The 21,343-nt window shown below is 39.2% G+C and overlaps 1 protein-coding gene across 1 annotated transcript in view; it reads right to left on the reverse strand.

The window, feature by feature from the left end:
- Positions 1 to 1,421: 1,421 nt before the first annotated feature.
- The window catches only part of LOC139145530 (ATP-binding cassette sub-family C member 9-like), a 31,850-nt gene continuing 11,928 nt past the window's right edge, over positions 1,422 to 21,343 (reverse strand). Inside the window, exons 13-30 of the mRNA XM_070716758.1 lie at positions 20,506 to 20,604; positions 20,176 to 20,341; positions 19,413 to 19,550; positions 19,026 to 19,239; positions 18,397 to 18,608; positions 16,534 to 16,773; positions 15,560 to 15,717; positions 14,472 to 14,564; positions 12,436 to 12,538; positions 11,624 to 11,737; positions 11,288 to 11,399; positions 6,962 to 7,092; positions 6,355 to 6,433; positions 5,548 to 5,656; positions 5,008 to 5,111; positions 4,536 to 4,669; positions 3,681 to 3,743; positions 1,422 to 3,039 (exon numbers count right to left, since the gene is read on the reverse strand). Of these exons, the coding sequence (XP_070572859.1) occupies positions 2,890 to 3,039; positions 3,681 to 3,743; positions 4,536 to 4,669; positions 5,008 to 5,111; positions 5,548 to 5,656; positions 6,355 to 6,433; positions 6,962 to 7,092; positions 11,288 to 11,399; positions 11,624 to 11,737; positions 12,436 to 12,538; positions 14,472 to 14,564; positions 15,560 to 15,717; positions 16,534 to 16,773; positions 18,397 to 18,608; positions 19,026 to 19,239; positions 19,413 to 19,550; positions 20,176 to 20,341; positions 20,506 to 20,604 (2,419 nt within the window). The 3' untranslated portion in view covers positions 1,422 to 2,889. The remainder of the gene's footprint in view (positions 3,040 to 3,680; positions 3,744 to 4,535; positions 4,670 to 5,007; positions 5,112 to 5,547; positions 5,657 to 6,354; positions 6,434 to 6,961; positions 7,093 to 11,287; positions 11,400 to 11,623; positions 11,738 to 12,435; positions 12,539 to 14,471; positions 14,565 to 15,559; positions 15,718 to 16,533; positions 16,774 to 18,396; positions 18,609 to 19,025; positions 19,240 to 19,412; positions 19,551 to 20,175; positions 20,342 to 20,505; positions 20,605 to 21,343) is intronic.

Raw genomic sequence — 21,343 nt, forward strand, 5'->3', positions numbered from 1 at the left:
TCTCTCTCTCTCTCTCTTACATGAGAGAAAACTGAATGTACTACAGCAGAGTAGTTTACCGCACAACAGTTTGAAGAAGAAATCAAATCTGAATATCACTCTGGTTCCACGCCTGTCATCTTGGTCCTGGAAGAATTACCTTGGCAATGATCGTCAAACTCCGACATAACGACTTCAGTAGTGGTTTCCACATTAATACCAAAGTTGTAGGATGACCTTAATGCAATGATTCCTTTTTTTCCATTCAATATTGCAACTTACAGATTTCATACATAAGAATACCGCAGACTGTAGTGATAGTATCGCCTATCTTTCTGCCGCACATCTTCTCCTTTGTGCAGGCGGGACTGCTTCCACTCGCCACACACAGCTGGAAGTTCAGCAGAAGTGACAGAGCAAACAAGGAGAGCGTCAGTTGCTTACTGTAAACATGTTCGTAGGAATTGTGTCGTTCTCCTGTTTGACGCTAGGCCTCCCTTCTCAAAGTTGATGTTCATACACGCAGCAAAGTAAGACACTGGTGCCACTCACCTACATGAATATCCACCTATCTTATTTTAGTAAAAACAAAAACCTAAAATACGAATATGATGCCGGAATATCAATCGTCTATCATTTGGCATTTCGAGAGAATCTGGTGTCTGCTTTTATCTCAGGGATATTCAATGTGGTCGCTTTGCGGTTTCCGCTTACCTATAAGCTACCAGCGTCATCCCACATGTTATGATTGTATTTTGCTGCGGCCATTTCACACATATCATATTCGTGGTTTGTAATAGTATAACGTACAAGCTAAGTGGGAACTTGTATTTCTAGTCGTCGACCCAGGTTCTAGAAATTTGCTGTTATTTCGAAGAGGCAAAGGAAAGAGAAATATCTGTCAAAAAGAGTGACATGGGTCAAAATGTACATTTCTGTAGTTGAATTAGCTCTGTTAAGTCGGGTTTGATAAAAAAGAAAGAAAACAGAGACTAAAACACCTGGGTAGGTCACGTGATATTGACGCGAAACAGAATCTAGTGAGGTTTCCGGTGCGAGAATATCTCAGCTGTGCACCATAGCTGGAAGGAAACTGCAATGCTGTGTCCTTTACCACGTAAATATGATTTTAGTAAAAATCGTATTGTTTCATCTCAAAGCGTGGATGATACATCGCAATTATGAAATTATTAATCTTCCTTTTCAATTTCTGTGAGATTAAAGTGACACTGCATGAATCAAGAAATAATGTAATAAACATGATTTCAATCCGTGTATGCTAATCTGTCGATGTAATTGAGGTTTCACGGCAAAAATGACAGTTTTATGACAACTGATAGACACATCTTTCTGTTCAAGCGTGTAAACGTCGAAATGTACTGCATGAGACAAAATTGTCGAAGCGATATCACGTTTACTATATTAAAATGAAGTTCAGGCGATTTTCCAGAGTGTTTGATTTGATTTTAATATTCAAATATTACATTTCTCACATGTTTGTTGATTTCGTGAAATTATCATTTTACATTTTCACGTTGGTTTAAAATGATAATTGTGTACAATACAGACCGAGTTCGTAGTTAACCAGTTGTTCACATACAAAAACACACATGAAAAATGTTAACTTGACTGACAAAAATAAGTTTTTCTATAATTGCAACGAAAAATACATCTTATGTATAAATCTCTATTGCACCTTTAAGCTTGTGCTCAGCGTTACGGATAATTGCAATGTTTTTCCACGTGACCTGCCAGGCTTTCATGTAAAGTTTATTTCTATGCAAACGTTGCTTGGCCCTTCTCGAAGCTTTGATTGGTCGTTATATCACCTGAGTGATGCCTGACAGCACGCTTTCGACCACCATATTCTTTGATGATCGATGCAAATACAAAAACACTACATGGACAATGTTGTGTTGTGTTGTACCCCTTGATCTCACACGCTCTTAGCGCGACCACCATATCAAATGTACATAATTTAATACAAATTTCCCCCCGATTTTTAGTAATAAACATGATCGAAATTATTTTCCGATGATCATCATTGTCAGGGATTGGTTTTAAGAGAAGTAAATAATGACTTATAATCATCACTTCCATGTAAATACAGAATAATTGTAGCCCATAAAATTAACTAGGCAATCTTGTACGCTTTTTTCGGAATCACCTTTTCAGAACAATGTAGTCATCCCAAAATATTTCCTATAGCGTTATTTCATATCCTGGGGTTGGAGAAAAAAACGTTAGTAAAAGTATTGTTAATTATGCTAAGCAACAAACTGAAAACGCCAATGCGGATTTTCCGAACTCAAGAGTTTCACACGAAAAACATATCTAAGAGCTTGCGCTGTCTACTTACCAAAAACATACACTTCTTTGAAGTGGAAATAAGTAAATCAACAATGTTGCAACACGCTATTAACACTTGTATCGAGTTTTTCTGAGCTTTGTTGAGCACCATTTTGTGACAGGGACAATGACTGTACATTGTGATTTTTTATCATTTTTGTACTGAAAAACTGCTTCATTTTGTGTGCTTTTACCGAAAGTTTGTTAAAATACCATGCCTCGTAGACTGACTGCCCCTTTGGACATGTTATTTACGAATTCTTGCCCATTTGTAGAGAGTCAAAAATATGAGTGGACATTACACAAGTACAGGCTGTGTTGACAAGTTAAATACCAGGTATTCGACATCATGTTTCTGGGAGTAGAACGAGGAGCTGTTTTACAGAGTCTGACAGATTAAGAATGGCGGAAAATACACCAAGATTCAGCTACTGGCCCCTTAAGTTGTTTGAAGGCGTGAATTGGGGGATGCATTGGCTGTCTTTGTTTCGCTATGATAAATTCTCAGAATCCTCTCCTCCCGGAAGCAATGATGATGAAGATAAAGTGATGGGATACATCCTAGTTCCCGGCATTCTTGGCTCCCTTGACGAGAGAAGAGAACACTCCGTCTTCCAGTGCCAGCAAAGCTTCCGGGGTGTCGTATTCCACCACTCTGCCCTCACTCAGAACGAGTATGGAGTCTGAGTCGACAATAGTCGACACTCGGTGCTGTGGAAAGGACGCAAAAACGATAAGTTACTCTAAATAGTTTATGTAAACTTCATATAATTAGGGAGAAATGGGTCCTGAGCTTTTCTTGGCATGACAGCACAAGCACTGAGAGATTTTTCTGTATATTTCAACGAAATGGGTAGATTTCCCTGTTACTTTGGTGACACTGTTACCATTTGTAATACGATAGATTCAGGACATGAGGATCGTTTCAAACGAATTCATTCACTGCCTAAAAACCACAACTGGCAAAACAATTCAGAAAGCCGCAATTCGCAAGCTACAGTAGATCAAAATAGAGGGCTAGATTTCGAGGAACATTTTTTTTTGCTGTCCTTAAATACGAGAACATATTTTCCATGAAAAAAAACTTCGATGTTCCCTGAAAGTATGTGTACGTCTCTCTTCAGATACTCTCTAATAGAAATCAGGCTGAGCTTAAGAATCGAAAGTGTTCCCTTAAACTTCTCGGGTGTCACTAACGATGGGCTGATCTGACGAAAACATTGTGAACTGTCACGCGATCTGTTTTTTTTCTATGGTAACAATAAACAAGAGTGACTGCGTGACTATTAGCAGAAAAAATCGACGAAGATAGACCTACTTTACCATTTTACAAAAAAAATCGTGACACTTACGGCGATAGTCAGCACAGTTTTGTCTGCAAACGCCGTGGCAACTACCTTCTGCAGGATAGCATCCTTGAATGGAATAAATATATGATATGATATGATATGTCACAAAAACTTACGAAAATCCAATAATCAGAACTTAGTCTATTATCTTCTTACTGTCAACTTTCCTTGATGTGAGTGAAAACCCGTTTATATGTGATATATATACAATATTCTGTTCACAAGCATCACGATAAAGTTAAAAAACATTATAGCAGCAGTGTATGGCACTTTGTGATGAATAACGGTTTTGTCAGATATACTGTAAAAATTATATTATCCGCTCAAAATGACATTAAGAGACCATATTTCTGATAGATATCGTCCGTGACTGTATAACATGTCTTAATGACAGATTTTCAATCACACACTCTGGTGTTCCTCTGCGTTTAGTCTGTACTCTGCCCATAGGGTATAGTACTGTTATCTTTGACTTTAAGGTAGAACGTGCCTCGGGGAGAGATATTCGGACTCTCAAATTTGTACAATTCTTTTCTGATCTACCACTTGTGGGCGCTCATTTTAAAGCTCTTGGAGGAAGAAAAACTTTAACGGTCTTAGTTTTTCGAAAATCCAAAATTTCATTTTCCTAATAGAGTTAACACAGGGACGGCGGCCATTTTGAATTCCAAATATCACGAAATGTTTGGTAATTTGTTTGATGACCCCCCCCCCCTGCCCGATTTTATATTGTTAATTTAAGAGAGTGGTTGAAATTTTCATTGTGGAAAGTTCAAGCAAAAGTTTCATTTTGAGGCGCATGCTACCTTAATACATCGAGTACCTATTCGAAACTGAAAGGACAAGTTCTAAACTCACAGTCTGCATGTCGATTGATGCCGTGGCTTCGTCCATTACAAGTATACGGGTTTTCCTGAGAAACGCTCTTGCTAGACAGAACAGCTGTCGCTGGCCGACGCTGAAGTTTTCGCCACCTTCGGAAACTGGAGAATCTGTACGACAGATACAAGGAAAGATGATGTATCTACAAATGATATGTATTCCTTCGGGTCCTTAACTGTCTCGAATGTGTTAGCATTCATTATGGGCTTGCTTAATGGTGATACCATGGGCCCTGCAGGGTGTGTACACTTGAGTCATAAATTTTCAAACACATTGTTTGGGAAAACGATGTAATACATCATTACAATTCCGCCTGTCAGCTCAATCTGTGAAGCATATCATACTGTGAAAATTTCAACGCTTCATGGAAGGAGAGCGTCTGGAATTTAAAATGAGCTGGTTACTACTAGCCGTTGTTATGTGCGTGGATCAACGGTACTATACCTACCGAGTTTTTCGTCTAACTCCGCAACTACAGGTTTAAGTTGTGCGATTTCAAGAGCTTCCCATAACTCGTCTTCGGATTTTTCGTCGTAGGGGTCAAGGTTAAACCTGCAGTCATGCACGAGATGGCAAACATGAATTTCGTAAATTTTGAGACACAATTGTGGGCTTTTCGTACACAACATTTAAAATGAAAATAAAAATTCTGTCGCCATTAACATTTTATCGCATGTAAAAATAAATGCATTGCCACAATAAATTGGAAGAGGCCATCTTTTTAATGGCAAACACATGCTGTTAAACGGTTCTAAAGTTCATGGTAACACTTCTGAGTTGCTTTCGCAAAGCACCACGATCATGACGCATGCGTCGTGAACTTCCTATTTAACCAACAAAAATCCCAGCAACGCCGAGGACACGATCCTTTCATCTTTGCAGAGAGGGTGGAGAACATAGTCCGAAAACAGAAACTTATAGTAACTGCACTTTTATTCTTTGAAAATAAAATTACCCACCAATTTTTTGGCTACATTTAATATCTTACCTGATCGTACCGGCAAATAGGACAGGATCCTGAGGTATGATGGCAATTCTGCTCCTCAGTGTTATTAGAGGAATATGCGATATGTCCATGTTGTCAATCAGAATACGACCTGGAAAGGCAAATCAAGGTAGAATACGCCTATGGTACAGATAGTTGGATTGTTTTTATAGTATTTGTCTCCTGCTTTGTGCACCAATTTTGAAGCCTGGGATTTACGGTCCTTTTGGATAAAAAATTGGTCAATTAATCTTTAGGAAGATCGCGCCTCGGGCCAGAAATTCGGACTCTTAAACCTTAAAAACACATATTTAGTCTATACTATCACTTGTGGGGGGGGGGGGGGCTCATTTTTAAGCTCATGAGGTAGCAAAACATTTCACCGGCTTATTTTTGTTGAAATAGAAATTTTATTTCTCTAATAGAGTTAAAATGGGATGTCGGCCATTTTGAATTTCTAGAGTCGGTAAATATTGGTAATTTGTCTCTCCAGTACATTTTGCACGGTGACCCCTGATTTTTATTCTTGATTTCGAAAGCGAATGACTTAAAGTTTGCTCATGGAGGTTGAGCAAAAGTATAACGCTTTAAATTTCGAGGCGCGAACTATCCGTAATTTGTTTCTCTACATCTGATTTCAATTTCGACAATGACCACACATTTCCTGGCGAAAAGCTTGAGCACAATTTCGAAATTTTCATGTGCTGGACGCGTGTCACCCTATGTGTGCACCAATGGAAAATTCCACCACGTGACCATCAAAGCATGCTTGAAATAAAGTGTACGGCTTCTTTGTGTACTTGAACCTACCTTTGTAAGTGTCTAACATTCTGAACAAAGCAAGAGTAAGGGACGATTTGCCGCTTCCTGTCCTTCCACATATTCCGACCTAGCGATAGATGTGAAACAAAGAGACGAGGTCAAATGTGAACACGCACAGATAGACACTGTCAGCCAGTTGGCAAGGTAAGATCTGCTGCAATATGTGACAGTGACAACAAATATTGTATTCCAATCAACAACCACAGATTACGTGACAAAATACCTAAGTGGCAGGCTACAATAACGTTTTTATTTCTCATCAATGTCACGTTTTTATCTTGGGGGCATTCGAGATTTGAAAAGTCATTAATACGGAAGAACTGTTTGATATACGAAAATATTGGTAGGAATTTGAAACCATACTATCTATGATTCCCTAAAAATCACATAATTGACATTTTTTAAGAAAACGTCGAAAAGTTTGATGAGCTGACAGACTGAATTAATTCATTAATAAAGCTGTGTTTCTCATTTACATTTCTGCATATCCCAAAATTCAGAGCAAATACTTTTGTTCATGTTCGGTACGGTTTTTGTCATTTTTGTTGTCGATGAAGTTATTCTGTATCGACGATGGAAGAAAGAGATTGCATACTTTTTCACCGGGCTTGAACCGAATAGTGACATCCCGTAACACATCGTCGAGATCCGTGTCGTAACGCGCCGATATGCTGTCTATTTGGATATCTCCGTCTTTTGGCCAGTTCAAGGGTGGAGTGTAAACACCTGAAAGAGAAAAAGATCGCTAAATTTGTTTGAAGCCATGGCCTTCACGTTATCTGAATCGATGAAACAAAAGTCCATGCAGATTGCCGAAGCTCCACTCAGAATGGCTGGCTTTATATTCAATTTACAATAACACACGATTTTTTTATTTGGGCGGAAAGAATCTGATCTTTCGCAATGTATACGATAAGTCCTCTTCCCAGTGTCCTAATGGCTTGATGCAGCCCTATAGTCATCCAAGTTGTCGGAAATGATTAGTCATTTCATCGTTTATTTTCAGGATGCACAGTACTGGGTAATTGTAAACGCTACAACGGGCCTAATATTATCATTATTGTGAAAATCCACGTTGATAAGCATGTGTTGAAAATTTTACGACTTTTTAATGTGAAAGCCGCTAAGCGGAACGGTAGTGAATGCCTATGAGCAATATCATTTGCAATCTCTTAATCTAGATCTGCTGATGGATTTGTGAGATTGAAGCAGAAAATGTTGATCGGACTTAATGTCCCTCCAATATCTGAAAGATCAAAACTTCAACTGAATTATTCACCTGTGTGCCGACAGAGGGTAATGAATGCGCCACCGACGGCCATATCGGAGAAACCTTAGAGGTGACACTACGGCGCGCCAAATGTTTCAAAAATATTTATCGATTCAGTGCAAAAATAAACTGTCTTTCTCAATTGAAATAAAAATTCGGTCTCATTAGGAAGGAAATAAGTAAGAAAAGTATAATTAAAAAACAAAAGACAGAAGTGTCATTTAATACTTCATTTTAACTTGAGAAAAGAATCTTTTAAGCGTAATTAGGAAATAAATAATTTTCAACGATTTGAAAAAGTCATACATCCATATTTATCGACATACATACACGTATAATAGTTCGCGAAAAAGGTGCAATGAGTGCTTATTTTACAAAAAGAAAAAAGAAAAATATGTTATACAGTGATACGTCCACAAAATTCACAAGAAAATCACTAAAAATCACTACTACCACTAGGAAAAAATAGTACAAAAAATAAAAACGTGAACCACATACAGAAAATAATTGTAAAAGAATCAGACAAAAAAAGCCATGCATACATAAAATTATTTATGTACTTAAGAAAATTAAAAAGCACTACGTCTCATAATAAACGTATTGTAGATAATCAAAAATATAATATGAATCACCAGCCGCTTTGACAGTAAAGAGAGAAAATCGGAGAAAACATTCGGCAGTGATGGCTCTAGACAAAAGTGGATCTTATCTACAAAAAAATAAAATAAAATAAAATAAAAACGAAAAAAATAAAAAATGCCATGAACATAGATACAAAAAAAAAACGCGTGGGCCTGTGGAAAGAAAAAATAAATGAGGACTCGCCACTGCCAAAAAAAAAAAAGAAAAAAGAAAAAAAAAGAAAAAAACGAGCACTCGCCACAGAAAAAAAAAACAACAAGCCCTAAATTACAATTATTTTATTCAAAAAACTCATGGTTCACGTTTCCTTCGATCAATGAATCCCCAACAGCGGGGAATCCGATCACCACATACTCCAATGTTTGACGAAATATTAATTGAACATTTCAGTGATAATGTGACATCTGAAACCCAGCTCTGTTTGGCTGGGCCCTGCTCTACTGGAAACCATACTTGATGAAATGAAGTGGGCAATATCACCTAAAGAACGTCCAAGTTAACAGTGAATAGTTCCAGAGAGTCAAGTTAACTGAGCCAAGATTTCAGGCAGTCCATAGGTCAGATCACGAGCGAGACGTACAACCCATGACCCTTCATAGCAACACTGCGAACATATCGATGCCTTAGGCGCGGAATGGCAGGGAGCCCACTGCAGGCCTTCCACCGAGCCGCACTGTCATCGCCGTTTGGCCTACATGATTTCTACACAGTTTTATACGTATGGTTCGATACATCGGGTTCAAATACCATGATAATAAACCACCTCGTTGTTTGCTAATTCCTCGTCTATCCTCAGAGATCACCCAAATCATGATAAAATGAATAGTTTTGAAGAAATCTGCCGCGTGTTGAGAGAACGTCCATCGTTTTCCGTGTTCGACAAGACGAGCGACGCAACTGTACAAGCCTTTAACGACTACGAGTATGGCGAGAGTGTCCGGCCTTCGCAACGCCAGACACTCTCACTATACTCGCAGGGCTAGACCGGCACATACACGACATGTCGATCCCCATTGCAGATATCTTTATATCCACACAGTCCAATATATGGAGCTACGATATTTGTGCAGTATCCTATACCACAGAGTATCATAGACAGTCTATGATATTACTCTGTGCCTATACATAGCTCTGGGTGGCAGGGCAGGGCCGTGAGTTACCGGCTGTGAGTTACCGCCTGGCCGTATAACGCCGGTGTTATACGGCCTGGCCGTATCCGGCAACTCACAGCCCGGCCTTGCTGCGGTTCCGTAGCCCTACCACTCCCTTTGGGGTGGACCATTTGATATCCTGGGGGGGGGGGCTTGGAAGATTGGTGGAGAGCCATTATTTTTTTCCCACCTGCTCCACCATGAATTATTTTTTTTCTACAGGGCATATGCTGGCAACTTTTTTTTTCACTTTCCTTCTTCGAGATATATTTTTTTTTACCAAATTTCGGTGCAATGTTTGTTTGCCTGCCTGGTTTTTCACACCCAGTAACAAGATGCTGTTCTATCGCACACAGACTATATTCAAGAAACTAAATAAAGATATGTAAATACATGTACATTTTTGATTCACTTTACAAAAACATATTTGTAAAATCATGTACATTTAGCAAATACCCCAATATCATGTCCAGCATCCGAGTGTGATGATCCAAAACCCTCTGGCATTTAGCCCTGCGTACGATGCTGTGTGTTCCGCTACAGCTAGTCGTCCCGCTCACCACGGGGCGATTAGCTGTAAGCGCAACACACAGCATCGTACGCAGGGCGATCTGGCATTAAACTGTAATATAACAATCATGACGTTGACAATTATTCAATTTTCATGTTGGGCTTTTTCTGCGGGGTGTCCCACTCTGTTTTCTTTTCTTGAACGGGCCTCTTTTTTTTCTACTGAGGTTTTTTTTTTTTGGTAACCTCTTTTTTTTGTAACCTCGCTTTGTTTTTTTTTCCAAGCTGACCTCGTTTTGGTTTCTTTACAGCCTCAACGCCGGCGCGATCTCGGTCGACTTTTCAATTGTGATTCTCTTTCTTTTTTTAGTCAGACGTGATGGTGATTCATTTTGTTTTTTGGTAGTAGTGCAAGTACTATTTGTGGTTTTGTTTTTAATCATTTCAATATTTTTTGTGTGTGTGTGCTTGATTTTTTTCTTTTTTCCCTTATAATCAGCATTCATTGCACCTTTATATCTAATACACGTGTATGTGTACGTCAATAAGTATGGGAGTGTGGTATTTTCAAATTTTTGAAAAGTTTATCTTCTCATTACGGTTTAAAGAATATTTTACAATTAAGCATTACATAACATTCTGCCCTTTATTTTCTTCCGTAATTCCATCGAATTTTTATTTCAATCGAGAAAGACGGTTGCACGTCATCTTTATCTGTACAGGCACATTCAAATATTTAATGACACGTATTTTCAAAGGAATGCTACTTTTTGTGAAAAGGTACATTAATAAAATGCAATGATATGGACGAAAGAACTTTTTTCTTTATTATTCATACACGTTTAAGACTTTTTTAGAAAGAAAATTTGACAGTTTATTTTTACTCTATGACGATAAATATTTTTGAAACATTTGGCGCGCCGTAGTGACACTACAACAGTTTCACACGAACCATAAGTGACACAACTGGTGTGGATGAAGCCAGGGCTGTCTGACTAATGCCGAAACACTCTTATACACAACGAATAAAGAAAATAATCGTAACAACAATCTTCTATGCCACTTACAGAATCATTATCACGCCCACCATCACACCAACGACAGCCATTATCATCATCGGCATCATCATTATTGCCGTCATGATCCTCCTCCTCCTCCTCCTCCTCATCATCATCATCACCGTGATCATCATCATCACCATCACCACCACCACCATCATGGCAATCATCATCGTAATCATTCATCATCATCATCATCATCATCTTCACATCAACAACAACAACAACAACAACAACAACAACAACAACAACAACAACAACAACACAATTTTATCACGATCATAGCCTACCTTCATACTGTTCAGTGGGAACATGACTGTAATATTCAACGCGTTCGACAGCATTCATATGCATTTCAGCATCGGCACTGTGGCGAACAAACCAATTTAGATATCCGGACATCTAGTGTGTTTTGAAACAAAAGGAAACACACACAAACAAATTTAACATTATTTTGGCAATAGAAGTGCCTGCGAATTATTTGAATCAACGTGGCTGAATGTGCCGTTGATTACCACTCACTAGAGCTACTCCGTGTTGCATTATGGAACATCAAAAACGAAGGTAAGTGCAACTTGAGTGACAGGACAGCGGATGGTCATACCGGGTGGGGAGCGAGTGCTTACCTGTAGTGCATACGTCAATGATAACCCAACCATACTGGGCGTGAGAGCTCCAAGGACCGATGATGCCATACACGCGGCACCAGCGATCAGCACGATGAAAGTTCCGACAAAATCCTGGATGTGGTAGAGAGCAAGTGAAAACGTAAAGCTAATCATGGAAATATCGGTATTAAGGTTTCATTACGTAAACTGTATCTTTTAATATATTTTCATTATTTTTGTGAAGTTCGACAAAAAAGTGCACTTTCATTCAATCTCCTCTCTAAAATGCTGAAATTAATTAGCTTTGTTAACACGAAGCATTGCTCAAAGTGTGCCATCTTACTGTTGGAATACGAATTCTAGTCCTTATTAAAATTAACTTGTCACTGATGACGCTGTGCGTTGCGCACATATAGATAGCGCTTGGACACAATTTGGTGGTACAATAAGAAACTTAATTTTACAATTAGAACACATGCATATAGCAACATTACAGCTAATGCATCTTAAACATGATCGGTAGGTTTCAATTGCACTCTTTTGTTCAAGACTGTGTTCTTTCATTTTTTTTCATCACAGTATTTTAGTGAATTCCAGTTTTTTCATGTGGTTCCGCTGGGAAACAAACGTTGCTTGTTCCTAGTAGTATAATACAGATGTAGTATGCTGTTAAAACTAACTTTCCTCTTTAGGACTACTACTAGAATTACATCATTTCAAAGGGTTGTGATGCATCCACGTAAAGTCTACTTTTACGGATAAGTTCTACATAACTATAGGGAACAAAAATATTCAATGTATCTGTCTGTGATACAGACTTGAAAACTTACAAGTCTAATTCCAAGCCATCTGTTAGCGGTCTGCAGGTAGATATACGCTATATTGTTTGTATTGACAGTGTCAACGATCCGTTTCCTGAACACCCTTTCGGTCCTGAAAGATACGAGTGTGAAAAACGTAAAAAAAAAACCGACACATTAGGGGAATGTAAATCCTTCGCGTTCTTCTGAAATTTATTGATCTTCTAAGGCTTTCTATCCTCCTCAAAACGAGGCTACATTTTATTTATTTGAAGCAAAGACGTATGTTGCATGTTGTGGTGTAAAAACAGTCTTTAATATCCCTACTCGCCCTCAACGTCGACGAAAAAATAACGTTCCTCTTGCATCAGATTTCAAGATCGACGGCTCCTTTAACGGTCATCATAGGGCCGCAGTTCTCATGTAAATTATACTTCGCAAAGTATCGTTGGAAATATGATGAAATCGGCACACTGGGAAGTATGGCAAGAATTGAAGAAAACAAAACAAGCGGCCACGTTACATTTACATAACGGGACAATAGAAATTACGTTTCTGATTCTTTAAACTCTACTACTGGTTATCTTGGATGTTGTGAGGCCTCACAGAGCAAAGGAACTATCTAGACGTACGTCAAGCACACACCTACTGCGCTAGGCACGTTTTGTGATCTTTCTTTTACAGGACTTTTTTAATATTATGTGTTTGGTTTACATACCGACAGCTCGATAAAGACAACATATTGAATATAACAAAGGCATGATAAAATAAGTTATGGGCGAGATTGAAAACGATTGCAGATGACCATACAGAAGGGTTGGATATTAACAACAACAACAACAACAACAACAACAACAACAAAACAACAATAATAACAATAATAACAATAATATTCTAATGTCATGTTAATTCTAATCATCACCATCATCATCATCATCATCATCATCATCATCATAACAAGAGTTGGGGAACCCTCGGGTGTATTACCCCTATTTGTAACAATCAACCCTTTTTGTAACAAAACCTAATTTTCAAAAAAACTTTGCCTATTTGTTGAAATCTTAATGAAATATGCAAATTTGTATTTTTGGGGGCAATTTTCTTTTTTTCCTTGTCGAAACTCATTTTTTCTGAAACTGCTTTTGTTACAAATTGGGTTGATTGTTACAAATAGGGGTGACATGTCAACCCTATTTGTAACAATCAACCCTATTTGTAACAAAAGTTAACCCCATATAGCGTTAGTATGATTTCTGTCAAAAAACAAGATTTTTTGACATTTTTGACCGAAATTGGAGAAAATTGTCCCGAAACAAACTTTTGGAATGTACCTGCACGACTTGGTTATATCTTACGAGTAGGCCTCTTATCCCTAGGAACTGCACAACGAAATTTAATCTGACGAGCAGTTTCAGAAAAAATGAGTTTCGACAAGGAAAAAAAAGAAAATTGCCCCCAAACATACACATGCATATTTAATTACGATTTCAAGAAATACGGCAAAGTTTTTTTTTGAAAATTAGGTTTTGTTACAAATAGGGTTGATTGCTACAAATAGGGGTGAACATGTCACCCCTATTTGTAACAATCAACCTTATTTGTAACAAAAGCAGTTTCAGAAAAAATGAGTTTCGACAAGGAGAAAAAATGAAAATTGCCCCAAACATACAAATATGCATATTTCATTAAGATGTCAACAAATACGGCAAAGTTATTTTGAAAATTATTTTTTGTTACAAATAGGGTTGATTGTTACAAATGGGGTTAATACGTCACCCCTATTTGTAACAATCAACCCAATTTGTAACAAAAGCAGTTTCAGAAAAAATGAGTTTCGACAACGAAAAAAGAGGAGAATCGCCCCCAAACATACAAATATGCATATTTCATTAAGATGTCAACAAATACGGCAAAGTTATTTTGAAAATTAGGTTTTGTTATAATTACAAATAGGGTTGATTGTTACAAATAGGGGTAATACAGACCCACGTCTATCGTGTATTGTTAGGGCACATCAGACACTGTGCAACATTGAGAAACGTCGGCAGATATTTTGATGTTCTTACCTGTAGGCTCGTATCGTCGACAGTCCTCCGAGCGATTCTGAGAAGTGTGCAAATATCGGTGATTTGGAAATGCTATCCAGACGCTGCAGCTCTCTGTTTGGATAAAGGAGACGATAACTTATTTGGCTTTGATGTCTTTTGTCGACGTTTATATAGTTATTATAAGCTAGCCTCTCCAGTTGTATTGTTAGGCGCGTGAGTGCGCTCAAGCCCTCGGCAATATTCGATACAAATTTCCCTCGAATAATGTTACGGTACTTTTTAATGTTTTTGTATTTAATCAATTCAAAAGATACAGCAATTCAAAAAATACATAGTAAGCAAGAGGGTCTCGAATGTTTATGTAAAATGTCTTTGCTTTCGTCAAATTTTGTTGTAAGATGTAATGATCAAACTCCTTTTGCGGTAAGTTTTCATGTATTGCCATGATAGTTTTTGTTCTGTACGTAAATTTCGGTTTCTTGTTCTTCTCCCCAAATTATATTGAAATGGCTTGTAGTACCCAGCTTGTCAACAGCTGTGTGTGTACAATGATTTAGTTCTATTCCGTACTTCCTCATTCGCTCACAATGGTATTTAATATTTATTCATTCGTTCACGATGGCACTAGTATTGAATCTGTACAATGTGCATTATGAACGCAAGGCACAGCGTATCACACACGATGCGTCATCATCGGAAGGCATGCCAGCGATGTTAAGAGAAGAATGTTTATTCTGTAACGTGCCTCCGGTAAACTGCTAAATCGCTCAGGAAAATATTATTACTTTTGTTATTTGTGATCGAATACACACACACACACCAGCACACTTTAGTAAATTTTTGATTTTCTTTTCTGAAAAATACGGAAAAAGTCAAGGATCGACGTGTGATATGGTACCTGAAACACGCGACTTGTTTGAAATTCACAGTCGCTGAAAATTGCTGAGTCATGGTACAAACAGACTTTTTTACCCGGTGTCAAATCTTTGTAGCCAAATAAACATCACAATACGTTACTACTGACATGCATTATGATGACATGGAGGTCAAATAGCTCGATGAGTTTTGTCTATACTGTGGTGTCCTATGACGTCATTTGAACTTACCGAGACGTGGTGATGAAGAACCTCTGCAGGAAGTAGTAGCCAATGCCAATAGGGATGATGATCACGATGAAGATCGGAACGACGATCGTGTTCACGACAACCGCCGCCACGATCTGTAGCGTGCTCCTGATCAAGCTGTGGAAGGTCTGCCAAAGTCTCTGTAAATAGCGAGGGAAAAACAGAGAATCTGACAAATTGAAAAGGACGTTTATTCCGTGATTTAGTGGTCAGATACACTAATATTTATATTTTATGTTAGTAGTTATTTTGTTATTTTAATCCTTGTAGATTTTTGTGTTTAGAGATAAGCGCTTAAATGAGTGTGTAGGCCCTTATACGGAGCATATGTGCTAGGAACGCCGCCTGGATAAGCTATCCGCGCGGACGCGATGCGCAGTGTTCCGTGCTGTGGCTGAGCTGGCCATACGCACAGAACACTGCGCATCGCATCCGCGCGGATAGCTTATCTGGGCAACCTTTTGAGCACCTAGGATTCGGAGCACAAAGTCAAGGCTAAGATCTTCGCAGCTATCGAAACATTTTCATTTTCACCATCACGGTCGTGATTTTTGAATGCAAAAGTCTAGTGAAATTGTGTTCGTGATATAAAAACCCCAGGTCTGTAGAAAATAATTTTCATAAGCAGTGTAGTGTTCAAAGGTGATGATGAAACATAACTAAATTCAAACATGAAACCGTCAAAGGCTAGCGTCACTGAAGAATAACATCTGCCCTTTTGAACGACTTAATATATTGTTCAATTTTCATCTAGTAAGGAAAATGTTTGGCCAGGATTTCTCTTCGGTGGATTGGTCTTCTCTCCCACCTATGATTATGATTGGATATCGATGGTACATTGATCCGGGTCATTTGAAATTTGAACATTACCATCTTTGCTCGCCCCCCCCCCCTTTACAGTGTCAAACAAACTGCACCCCTTTCCGTTATGCTGCGTCACATCCTACGGGACCTACCTGATCTATGATCTGCGTGTCGTTCGAGAATCGGTTCAGAATCCGCCCGACGGGAGTCGTGTCAAAAAATCTGACGGGCGCGTGGACGATGTTGCGCAATAAAGCTGTGTGGATTCGCTTGGCGGCCAGCAAGAAGAAGACGACGTTGACCGTGCCGGATATCAGTGTGAGTAAGATGCCGGCGCCAGCTAGACCAGCATAACCACCAACGTAGTAAGTTAAGTCCGCTGTGATTTCCTCCTGTGAGATAGAATAATAGCATTCACTCTTCTCAGCACACCAAAACAATGCAACTGTCACCGTATGACTTAACACAACCATTGTACAGCTTGAGAGCTTTAACTATCAATGTTTTATGTTATATTATTTGATAAACTAATTAAGTCTTCTTTTTCCTTAAACATATTGAAATATACTGTATTAACATTGCCAAAACAACGCATACTATAAAATACGCGAATAATTATAGTGTGTACTTCGTGATCATCACTTGTCAACAATATTGTTGGACGACTGAAGATTAATGGGCACATCTTTGGTTGCGAATTGAAAGGCTTTTTGTTAGGGGGCTCTAAATAAAAGGAATGGTATGACTTGACTCCCTAGGTTACCAACAATTCAAGCAAAATTTCTTTGTATCCACTGAATTAGAGTCTTGCTGTCCCGGATGACACACATAAACGCTGTTCAGACAAATTGAACACTGGGTTTTTCGGCATGACTTTGCGAACAGAATCGGGAACCCATAACAAAAATACTGATAAATCAATAAACAATTTACTTGAAATGGCATGGGGCGTTAAAGGTATACAGTCACCTGTAATCTAAATATGCCCATATATGGTCAAAGGGGCGTTCCTTGGTATTCAAAATGCCCACGTGAGGGCGCTGTTTTTAAAAAGCGGCCACCCACTTGAAATCTGTGATTGGTTGGATTTTCTCTTTCCATGCTAACTGTGGCAAGATTGGAACAGGTGACAGTATACCTTTAAGGTGCAGGCCTCCAGTCGAGTCGTTGATCGAATAGTAGGTATGAATGTGGATGCTGGGTGTAGTCAAAATATACAGTAACTGATTATCTGTTTATTTCATTCGTAAAACTCTGCTTAGTTGTGCGGTCAACCACAGTCCCCCCATCGCGCGTGATGGAGGGACTGTGGGTCAGAGCGTACTGGTATTACGACCCCACACCTTTAATACGCAGTTCAATCTAATTATTGAAATTCACTGATCCGCACTTGTAATTGGACTGACCGTGTGCGTTGTTGTGATTGGCTTCCCAATGTCACCATAAAAAACTGGATTGACAATAATTCGGAACTCCGTAGGTTCAAGTTGGACAGACTACACGTTTTATGTGAACGTGAACGCGTAGAATATACATTGTCGTCAGCGTACATGTTAACGTGCTAAAATCCGTTTAGCTACGCGTTACGCCACCCGTTCGTGTGACACGCGCAAGAAATGATTCGGCTCGGCTTGGGTCCCCATAGTCTGTTTCCGCATCACATGGATAGCTCAATAGTTATCCGGTGTGCCGCGAATCGAATCGAATTCACGCGAATTTTTACATAAAAAACAACGAAAATACATATCTTTGAGGATGTCACTACCATATATCCAACTAACAATGTGCATGAATGATTTACAGTTTATATCATGTTTTGATACCTAAAGATGAAAAAAATTAACGTTTACAAATTACGTGAAAACAGCTGTCTTCACGTGAAAACGCAACATGTACGTGAAGAACGTACGCACAAGTCGATGACATCATTGCAGAAATTCGTGACTCTCCGTTCACGTACGTAAAACGTGTAGCCAAACCTGTCTAATGACGGAAAATTTACTTGGTTTTCTTACCGATGTTTCGTTGGTATAATTTGCACCAGCTTCCGACCACATCGATAGCCAAAAGTTGGTTGCTGTCATGGCAGTCATGTACAGAGTTGCCACGGTGATTATGATAATGACTGAGGGAATCCTGACGGATTTAGCATAGGCCCAGTACATACGCCATGAAACCGAGCCTCGTTCTCGTTCCTCCCTTTGAATCAGCTTTCCACCTTCTTTGTCTGAAAACAAAATAAAATATCCACTTCCACTCTGTAATTTGGATTTTAATGCGGTGATCTCTCGATAAGAAGTGAATTAAGTGGACAGTTTTTGTACTGAGTGGCACCATAGATCGCCAATCTATGATTACACGGCGTCTATGTTCTATTAGGCGAGATTTTATTCCAAAATTAGCGTTCTTTAATGACCCCACCGCCGCCCCTCAAACTATGCAACGAAATTGTTCAGACGAGCTACATGTGATGAAACGACACAAACTTTTCAACGTGATTGCCACATGGATGTCTTCCTGTTACACTTTTATGGTGATGTGAGGAAATTAAGATGATCAGTGTTGTTCGATCTCAAAACCAACCAATTTTACCTCATTCATTCCTCACGACAATTCTGTAAAGCCTGACTCCTCATGTACACACCTTGTGCTTTCTTGTCCTCCAAGTCGTGAACAGAAATTTGTTGCTTCAACTTAATCCGCTCCTTCTCAACGGTATCGTCTTCCGACTCGCTCTCCTCAGATTCGGAGATGAGCTGTATTTTCTCCTGCCACTGTTCGTACATTTCAGGGTTCTCGGCGGCGATTTCTTTCAGGTTGCCGTGGAGAGATATCCTACCGCTGTCCATTACCAACACCTTGGCGGGGATCGAAAAGCGTACGCCATTATTGGAAACACGAGGAACCATCTCTGAACCATGTAAATTTCTACCCAGTTGCGATAACTGTGTTTTTTGACTTGGCTTATACACGAGCAACAATTTCACAAACGACAGGTTTGAACTTGGACTAGTCAGGGTCACTGCCTTACCTGATCCGCGTACTGCAAGTATTGTAACTGGTGAGTCACCAATAAAGTGGTCCGTTTCTTGTCAATCAGTAGTTCCATAATACCCTCGTTGAAAAGCTGTCGGCCTACGTGAACGTCCAGAGCTGACAAGGGGTCATCCTGATGGCCACGGCGTACGGGGAGAGAGAGAGAGAGAGACAAAGAGAAACGTTACAGACAGATCTGACATACTACATCGTTTGCACGTGGCGAGAAGATTATGCCAATGTACGACAAAATGAAAGGAAAAGAGTTAACCCTCGTTTCGAGTCCGTCTTTGGAAGATATTCACACAGTGTGAACATGGTCAGCCTAAATGTATCCATGAGGGGTGTACCATCGAATCTTAGGGGATAAAATGGAGATATGCACTACTTTGCCGCACCTCCCCGTTAAAACGAAAATTATTTCAGTTCAGAGTGGGCAAAACGTGCATGTATCTTTTGCATTATTTTTATAAATTACTCACTTATTGCTAAAGGAGCGGGGCATATCTGAATTTTTCACACACATATGATATTTGGCCAACCGTAACCCTTTCGGCAACTCGTGGTTAATTCTTCAAACATATTGGTCGGTTTTTTTTGCTCCTCGTGTAATACTAACTTTGATTAGGCTCTTGATTACTCGTGTACAAGAAGTGCCTGGAGTCATTCCATGCGGTATAAGAAATTTAATTTTATGCAATTATCGATTCGCTCATGTCAATTTCAAAATTATATGAAAATCACCTAACTGTACTCACCAATATAACTATGTCTGCGCGAGAGTAAATTGCCCGGGCAACACTGACGCGTTGTTTCTGTCCTCCACTAAGGTTGATTCCTTTTTCGCCAATCTCTGTTTTGTCGCCCGCTGGTAGGATATCAATGTCGGGCTGAAGTGCGCATGCCTTAACGACAGCCTTGTATCTATCGAGGGGCGAAAAAAGTTCCGTTTACATACAAATATTTTAGCGGAACTTCCACAAATGACTGTCCAGTAAAAAACTGTAAATTATTATGTCAGTATTCAATGATGTTTTAAGCGCTTTCAAACAAAACGCTCCAACACGATGCATCGATGAGGTAATTACCTTTTTTGGTCATACGGTTCGCCAAATAAAATGTTGTCCCTTAATGATGCATTTTGTAACCAAGCCTTCTGAGCACCATAAGATACAGTGTTATGATCTCTGAAGCAAAGAAAAAAACAGTTGCAACGTATCATTTGTAAGCAGAGAACTTGTTTCATCTTCAGATGGCCACTCATCGCTGTTAACGCAAACGTTGACACTTTTCGTGACCGAGAAGAAAGATTTTAACGTACATGGGGCAGCCTGTAATATGTAAACAACCATGCATACATCCCTTCAGTCCCACATGTGCACATTCGCGGCTTTTGTGATGCCCTTACCAGACGGCCGCAATCACCACCTTGTAACCTGGCTAACTCGATCGTCTTCAATCGTTTAAGGTTTCAGGACAAGTATTGAGCCCTTTCAGAAAATGGATTATCTGGAAAACAACTGAGCTACCAATCCAGTAGAAGCACATTTTCTGAAAGCTTTAGATATCACGGAAGTAGCACCATTTGGAAGTTTCTCATGGAGCTAGATAGTGCTGGCCGGAGCGATTGCAAAGATTGGTTGCAGACGACAACCCGAATGTCGCCCTGCTGCGCATAATTTTCTGCAATTCCGTCAAAAATTTGAAGAACACATTTTTCAAGATTTTGACCTAACATAAATGGTCTTAAAACAGTGTCAAGCTTATAAAAATCATTCCCTGAACTTGAATTCACTTTTGAATTAAAAGTGTGCCAATAATCGCGACTGAGTTTGTTACTAAATATGAAAACGCTTGCGCGACATATCATGCTGCCGTAAGATACAAATGTCCGAAAGTCACGTCAAAATTTTTGGGGCATAAAAA

The sequence above is a fragment of the Ptychodera flava genome, chromosome 12 (assembly GCF_041260155.1).
Source record: "Ptychodera flava strain L36383 chromosome 12, AS_Pfla_20210202, whole genome shotgun sequence".
NCBI lineage: Eukaryota > Metazoa > Hemichordata > Enteropneusta > Ptychoderidae > Ptychodera > Ptychodera flava.